At 34.6% G+C, this 7,299-nt stretch overlaps 1 protein-coding gene across 3 annotated transcripts in view; it reads left to right on the top strand.

The window, feature by feature from the left end:
* The window catches only part of LOC117181779 (uncharacterized protein DDB_G0282077-like), a 10,241-nt gene extending 3,496 nt beyond the window's left edge, over nucleotides 1-6,745 (top strand). The window contains exons 2-7 of one of the 3 annotated variants that reach the window (XM_033374747.1): nucleotides 638-694; nucleotides 1,215-1,370; nucleotides 1,428-1,601; nucleotides 5,919-5,948; nucleotides 6,336-6,393; nucleotides 6,606-6,745. In XM_033374747.1, coding sequence (XP_033230638.1) covers nucleotides 638-694; nucleotides 1,215-1,370; nucleotides 1,428-1,601; nucleotides 5,919-5,948; nucleotides 6,336-6,352 — 434 coding nt within the window. In that variant the 3' untranslated portion in view covers nucleotides 6,353-6,393; nucleotides 6,606-6,745. Of the gene's footprint in view, nucleotides 1-637; nucleotides 695-1,202; nucleotides 1,371-1,427; nucleotides 1,602-5,918; nucleotides 5,949-6,335; nucleotides 6,394-6,605 lie in introns of all 3 variants that reach the window. The other 2 variants (XM_033374746.1, XM_033374748.1) reach the window with 2 other exon arrangements.
* Nucleotides 6,746-7,299: the final 554 nt, after the last annotated feature.

Here is a 7,299-nt window from a genome sequence, read left to right as displayed (position 1 = left end):
GAAGCTCTGCGCGCGATGGGGGCCGCGTTTGCTCACAGTGGACCAAAAACGAATTCGTGTGACAACTTTCCAGCAGAATTTGGCATTATTTTCGCGTAAGCCGACCGATTGAAAATCGAAATCGCCGAAAAACGACCGCATTTGAAGAAGAAAAAACAGCTTTATCATGACGACAATGCGCCTGTTCATTCATGCTTAGTTGCACAAGCAAAATTGCATGAAATTGGCTTCGAATTGGTTCCTCAGCTACCGTATTCACCAGACCTCGCCCCCAGCGACTATTAATTGTTCCCTAACCTGAAGAGATGGCTCACCGGTAAGCGTTTTTACTCAAATGAGGAGCTCATAGCTGAAACTGAGGCGTATTTTGGAGACCTTCCGATCGAGTACTTTTCGGACGGTATCAAAAAGTTAGGAAATCGTTGGACTCGCTGTATCGACCTAAAAGGAGAGTATGTTGAAAAATAAAACCGACTTTGGCCAAAAAAACGTCTCCGTGTTTCATTTTTCAGGGACTTATCAGACTGCCTAGTACATGGTCAAGCCGCGTGCGCAGTGCACGAAGAGAATGTGCTTGCGAAGCGGGTGGATTTAAAAAAAAAATGTTTAGTGACAAGACGCTCGTTTTTTTTTTCAGCTGAGGCCGCTCCAGCTGTAGATTCTGATGAACAGGAAAACGGAGAAAGCTCGTACGGTACAGTAATATTTTGTAAACGAATTACTTTAAATAGTATCCGATGAATTTATAAAATATTGGTATTTGGTTCAAGGAAATAGACCTACTGCTAATTCTGAGAATAATATGTCAATCTTATACAATTATTAAGGTAGACAGAGATTAGGTTTAAAAAAGGAAAGACGCTTAGAAATGTAGCCATTTATAATAATTAATTGTTGATATTCAGATAATTGATAATTGAGAGGCTCGAAACAGAAAGGGCACATAAACTCATTCCGCCGGCTAAGTACTGTCTAAGTATTGGCTAAGTCATGTGGTTATGTTGGTTCGAGCTGGACAATGCTTAGCCGACAGAATCAGTTTATATGCCCTTTTTGTTTCGGGCCCCTCAATTGATGTACTTATTCAAAAGTACATAACAGAAAAAGATATTTTTGAAGTAAAGTCACGAATTATCTTTGTCAATAAATCTGTTGTAAATACAAACAAGATAGCTTAAAAAGTAGATCTGAAAGATTATCAGTTGATGGATCAGGTACCGGAAGTGGTAACTCAGCCGTCAGTGGAAGAGGAAGCTTGGTAATTGATGCACAATCTAATAGCGGATCAGGTGATGGATCAGAAACCAGGTCAGGAAATTTTTTCTTGGATGGATTTCTTAACAGAGAAGGTGCTTCATCATCCGGACGTGGTATGTTAGCTAACTCAGAAAAAAGCGAATCAGTTAAAGAAACAGGTGATATTTCAGTGTTAGTTAGAGGATCAACAAAGGATTCTGCTGATGGAGAAGATGGCGGAGACGGTATTAGAACTGTGACAGTTGACGTGAAAGGTAGCCGGGTAGCAGATGATGGATTAGGTATCGGAAATCTTGATCTGAAACTGGACATTTTTCTGTTGGGTAGTAATCGTAGGAGATCAGGTTCGTTTTTATTGCCCCATATTATTATTATTATTATTATTATTATTATTATTATTACTGCACCATTAAGCCATTTCCCTTTCGGGGTAGGCGTGACTCATTCGATGGCGGAAAGGAGTAATGTGTGGAAGGGATAGAGAATTTTCAGATTGATCCAGAATTCTCGTGTGACATATATAAATAACACGTTCGTTCCGCAATACTGCTCCGACCCAGGTTGCTGATCAATCTCTCTAGCAATCACCCCAAGTGAAGATCCTCATAAATTCGTTATGTCAGGTTCCCACTTGGGTCCATTAGTGGCCAAAGTCTTTTGTTTCAGGCATCATTCACTCTACTGACACTCTTTTTATTAACTATTTTCCGCCATACTTTCCTGTCCTGGCATACTTCTCTAGCTTCTTTTATGTCCATGCATTTTTTCATGCAGGCTCTCGTGTTAGCGTCTCTTCTGCATCACATTCTTTTAGAATTATCTCCTTACTTACTTTGTCCATCAGAGTTTTCCCGCATATTATGCGCATGAATCTCCTGTCAATTGCGTTAATTTTACTCTTATCTTTTTCTTGATAAGTCCATATTTCGCTACCGTATAGTACAGTCGGTACAAATATAAAATTATGTATTGCCATTTTAGCTTTATTTGATATATTTTTACTTCTGATAAGGGGACCTCCACTACCAATAACCTTCTTACCTTCGTTTATGCATCCATCTAATTCCTCATCTATCTTCCCGTCCCTAGTAAATAAGCTACCAAGGTATACAAACTTATCAACTTGTTCAATTCTCTCATCATTTAATAAAATATTGCATAGTGTTTTCTCACTCTTTCCTTCAAACACCATAGTTTTTGTTTTATTTGCGTTAATTTTTTATGCCCATGCTCTTCATGCTTGCATCTAGTTTATTCAACATTATTTGTAGATCTTTGATAGACTCTGCCATAACAACCTTATCATCTACGAACGCTAACCCTCGTACCCTTACTGTTTCGAGATCCACACCCTCTTCGTCGAAGAGAGCCATTTTTAAACACTTGTCCATACATAATATAAATAACCATGAAGACATAACGCATCCTTGTCTAACTCCTTGAATAATATCGAAACAGTCACTCAATTTCCCATTCACCCTTACACTCGCCTTGCTACCCGTATATATTGTTTTTATAGCTTGTGGGTGCCATCCATCGACTCCATACTCTTTCAGGGCTTCCCAAAGTTTACTTCTATCTACCTTCTCAAAAGCTTTTTCTAGGTCAACAAATGTTTAGAAAACTTTTTTTCCTACTTTCAAACTTTTATCTGTTATTTGCCTTAAGCTAAATATTTGATCCTTCCTGGCATAAACCCACTTTGGACTTCCCGAATCTTTGCTTCTGTTATTTTTATTGCCCTACGAATAATTATTTATGCGTATATTTTACTTACGGTACTTAATAATCTAATCCCTCTGTAATTATTCCAGTCGCTTTTATCTCCTTTCCTCTTGTATATTGGTTCGATAATCGCTTTTTTCCAATCGTCTGGTACGTCTCCCATCTCGAAACATAAATTTATCAATACGCACAGTCTATGTGGTATGCACGCGCCACCGTGTTTTAGCATTTTAGTGTTAATACCGTCTACCTCGGCAGCCTTACCGTTTTTCAAGTTCTTAATTATATCCCTAACCTCAGTGACACAGACTTTCTCAACAGAGTTTTCCATCACATCGTGTTCAACATCGCAGTTGTGGCGTCCTATAGCTTCATCTCCGAATTGCCTTCTAAAATAGTCTCTGAAAGCCTCTAGTATTCCATCTGCATCATATACCATTTCCTCCCTACTATTTCTCATGTTGACAAATTCTGTACTTTTGTTTCCTTTCATTTTTTTATAAAGCACTATCTTGTTTCCTTCAAAGTCGTTTTGTAATTTCATCTCTTCTTTTACTCTAATTGTATCTTTACGTTCCTTAACTAATGGTTTGAGCATCCTGTTTTCGAGTCTATAATCATTTCTATATCTATTCCTTTCCTCATTGCTAAGACCTGCGATGTTCAAAGTTCTCCTGTACGCTTCTCTCTTTGCTTTTTGGGCAGCCTGAATTTCATCATTCCACCACGCCTCGCCAGACATTCTTCCTACAACTGCGGTACCACACACCATATCGTACATCTAACAAGGATACCCCGTAACTTTGTCTAGGCGCCCTCTATATCTTTGTTTTCTATACGGTCCTCGCATGTTGCCCTATCTATGCTTTCGATTATCTTATTTTGGAAATCTATTCGCACATCCGGTTTCTGTAGCTTCTCAATTTTGATTCGCATTTGTTTTATTTCCTTGGTTCTCTTTTTTGTCCATCTCCGACCTGAGTTAATTGTTGAGATCAGAAGGTAATAATCAGTACTGCATTCAGGACCCCTCACGATCCTTGTATCTTTGACTAACTCTCTTAGTCTTTTATGCGCAACAACAAAGTCAATTATACTGCGGCTATTTCCTTTAGACCAGGTGTACATGTGGATCATTTTATGCCTAAACCAAGTATTTTTAATAAACAGACCCCTTTCTAAGCATATACCAATTAATTTATCTCCGTTTTAGTTTGTTCTTGGATCTCCAAAATTACTTAGTACTCTTTCTGTATCCTGATTTTGAATGCCCACCCATCCGTTCATGTCTCCTAGTAGAATTATTCTTTCCCCATGTTCGCAAATATTTATTGTGTCGTTTCAAGTGTCCCAGAAGGCGTCTTTTACTTCTCTGGGATCTTTATCAACTGGCGCGTAGTATGCTATGATAAATAGTTTTCTGATTCCTACTTTCATTCTAGCCCACAGCAGTCTGGAAGATACGAAACCATGGTCTCCGAGATGCTGCTTTGCTCTTTCATTCAAAATCAGACCTACTCCTTGTTTACCATTTGATTCCTTGTCTACTCCTAATCATATTTCAAATCCGCCTTTTAACACGCCGTTTTTTATGTCTTTGGTTTTGCATCCCTTTTTTATTGTTTCAGGCACACATAAAATATTTAGTTTCCTCACGTCCATAGTTTCACGCAATTCTTTTACCTTGAGATCATTTACTACCCTAGCATTCCAAACACCCAGTCTCCATTTGTCGCCTGCAACATGACCTTTAGATTTTCCGTGTGCATGCCTTTTTTCCATTAAAGTTCCAGTCCTTTCCAAGGCTATTTTGTAGTTTGTATTATTCATTGTTTAGATTATACGCCCAACTATCACCTTTGTGCAATAAGTTTATTTTCTGAGTCAAAATCATGTCAAAGTTAAGTGGTAAATCGTCAGCTAATAAGGGAGGTTTGGGAGAGGGGGAAGGCAGAACTGGAACCGAGAAGTACCCTGTATTCTGTAACTGAAGAATTATTTTACATTCTGTTATTCATATTGCAAATTTCACAATGAAATCTAAATTTGGAATATTTGAATGATACACAAAAAATTAAATTGTTATTACCATTTCGTTCCACATGATAACCGATTTTGAGGAAAATATTGATCAACATAAAAACGAAGTCAATAAAAAGTTTTTAATTTTAAGTCATCCTTCCCTCATGCAGATTTTGTAAGACGGGTTCTATTTTAGTTTTCTTTATGATGAAAAGTTTTGCAATTTTTTAAAGTGTGAGGATGATTGAAAATTGAAAGAACAGTTTAATCGTTCCCTAAATATTTCTATTTACAAAATAATTATTATATAATAAATGCTGCATAACGGTAACATATCTTAAATACAGCTCTAAAAACAATAGAGTTTCAAGAAGAAGGTAATTTATTAGTTTACTTTAAGTACTTGTCTTTATGGGAACGCCAAGTTTTTTAATACTTTTTTGAATAACAGTTTATGCCACAATGGAAGTAGAATCTTTTTAGTTTTGACAAGAGCAAATATTAAATAATTTTCTGCTAACTAAGCTAAATTTCGATTTTAAACTTCAATTGAAATTGATACATTTAACAATTTTTTATAGTTTGACTTATAACGCTGTTTTCAAAGTATGAGGATATTAACCAATTTTTTAATAAGCTTTTAAAATTACCATCCTAAATGATTTTAATAGTAATTAATTTTTTAAAAATTTAAATTAAACTATTTTTATTGCAGCTTTAATATGAATAATAAAATTAAAATATTAACTACCTATATGTGCACAATAAACAATTTTTGATAAATTGACTACTGATATTGTTTTCAATGAGTGAGGATCTTAAGCAATTTTTTGATAATTTTTTCGAGTGACCATCATAGATAATTGTGATAAGAATTTATTTTTTAAGTGTAAAGTATCCTATTTTGATTCCAGCTTTTGTGCAAGAAGTATTTCCAGTAGAAGATAATTTATTTAAAGTTTGTTTAGAAAAATATAGATCAGGAAATTAAAATATGACTAACCTATATTTGTCAAAAAGTTTTCGAAATTTTTTCTTTCTATCAGGATATTAACAACCTTTTTAATTGTTTTAATTGTGTATACCCATCCTAGCCAATTTTAGTATCAATTTATTTTGTGAAATGTAAAATAATTTTAGGATAAAAAGCGTGTAATTATTCCATCCAAATAAATCTAACGTTATTAGAAACTGTTGATTATTTCTGGCCCAGAATTTTATGAAAACTTCGTTACATGAAAACATGACAAAATTTTATAATTAATAATATAAATGGATTGAATAAAGTGTATAATAAGTAATTCTATAAAATATTGATCTTGTGATTACAGGTGCAACTGTTGTTTAAGGCGCAGTCCTTAGGAAAAGTTGCTTATTGAGGAGTTTCAGGTCAATAATAATTTATCGCAACTTAATAATCATATAAACGTATATACCATTAAAATATATTGAAAACCTTATATATCTTATTCTTTGAGGCTTCCACGTTAATTTGATTTATTTCTGCTTTGCTCATAATTTTATTAGAAATATGAAAGCAAAAAATTAGTTTCATAATGCATAAAATTGATTTCTATAAATGAAATTAACTTTGATTACAGATTCAGCCGCGGAGAAGTTCTCTTCGTTGCCCTGATATACTGTAGTTTGTAGTATCAGCAAAATAAAATGTAAAAAAAATGATAAACTGTATTTCGTTTCGCATGTGTAAAATCAATAAATAAAATGATTAAAAACTGCATAAAATGTAAATCTTTTGAAATTTTATTCGTCTGTTTGCTTTAATTGTTTAAATGAAATTCTAGTTCCTTAAAAAAATCATAATTACAGCTAATTAATTTAAAAACTCAAAATCTTTACAATTTTTTATTGGAAATTTTCAAAATTATAAACGATATGGATAAAAAGGAAGCAAATGTAACAAGTGCAGACGGTAGAAGAGGTTTAAAGAGTAGTAAATGGAGAGAGAAAAATAAAGGAAAAGAGTAAACTAGGATATTGCGATGGTATCATGGAAAAAATATTTTATGGTGTTGTTATGGGGGTAGAGAGGAAAGTTAAGAAAGGAGAAATATATGGTAGGGAAAGATATGAGGAAGAGGACATAGCAAATGAAGAAATTCTCAAGGTGTTAGGATTAATAAAAGGTGAAATGGTACTTGGCATAGATGACATTCTGGATGAAGTTCGGAAATATAAGGCGACAGAACTAAAAGAATGGGGAACAAGTAAGAGATAGTTCCTGGTTAGTGAATGCAGAAAGAAAAGCAGGACGGGGTAAGGAGTAAGATGTAA

Source organism: Belonocnema kinseyi, chromosome 10, assembly GCF_010883055.1.
Source record: "Belonocnema kinseyi isolate 2016_QV_RU_SX_M_011 chromosome 10, B_treatae_v1, whole genome shotgun sequence".
NCBI classification, from domain to species: Eukaryota; Metazoa; Arthropoda; class Insecta; order Hymenoptera; family Cynipidae; genus Belonocnema; species Belonocnema kinseyi.
This window is presented reverse-complemented; position numbering and strand designations above follow the sequence as displayed.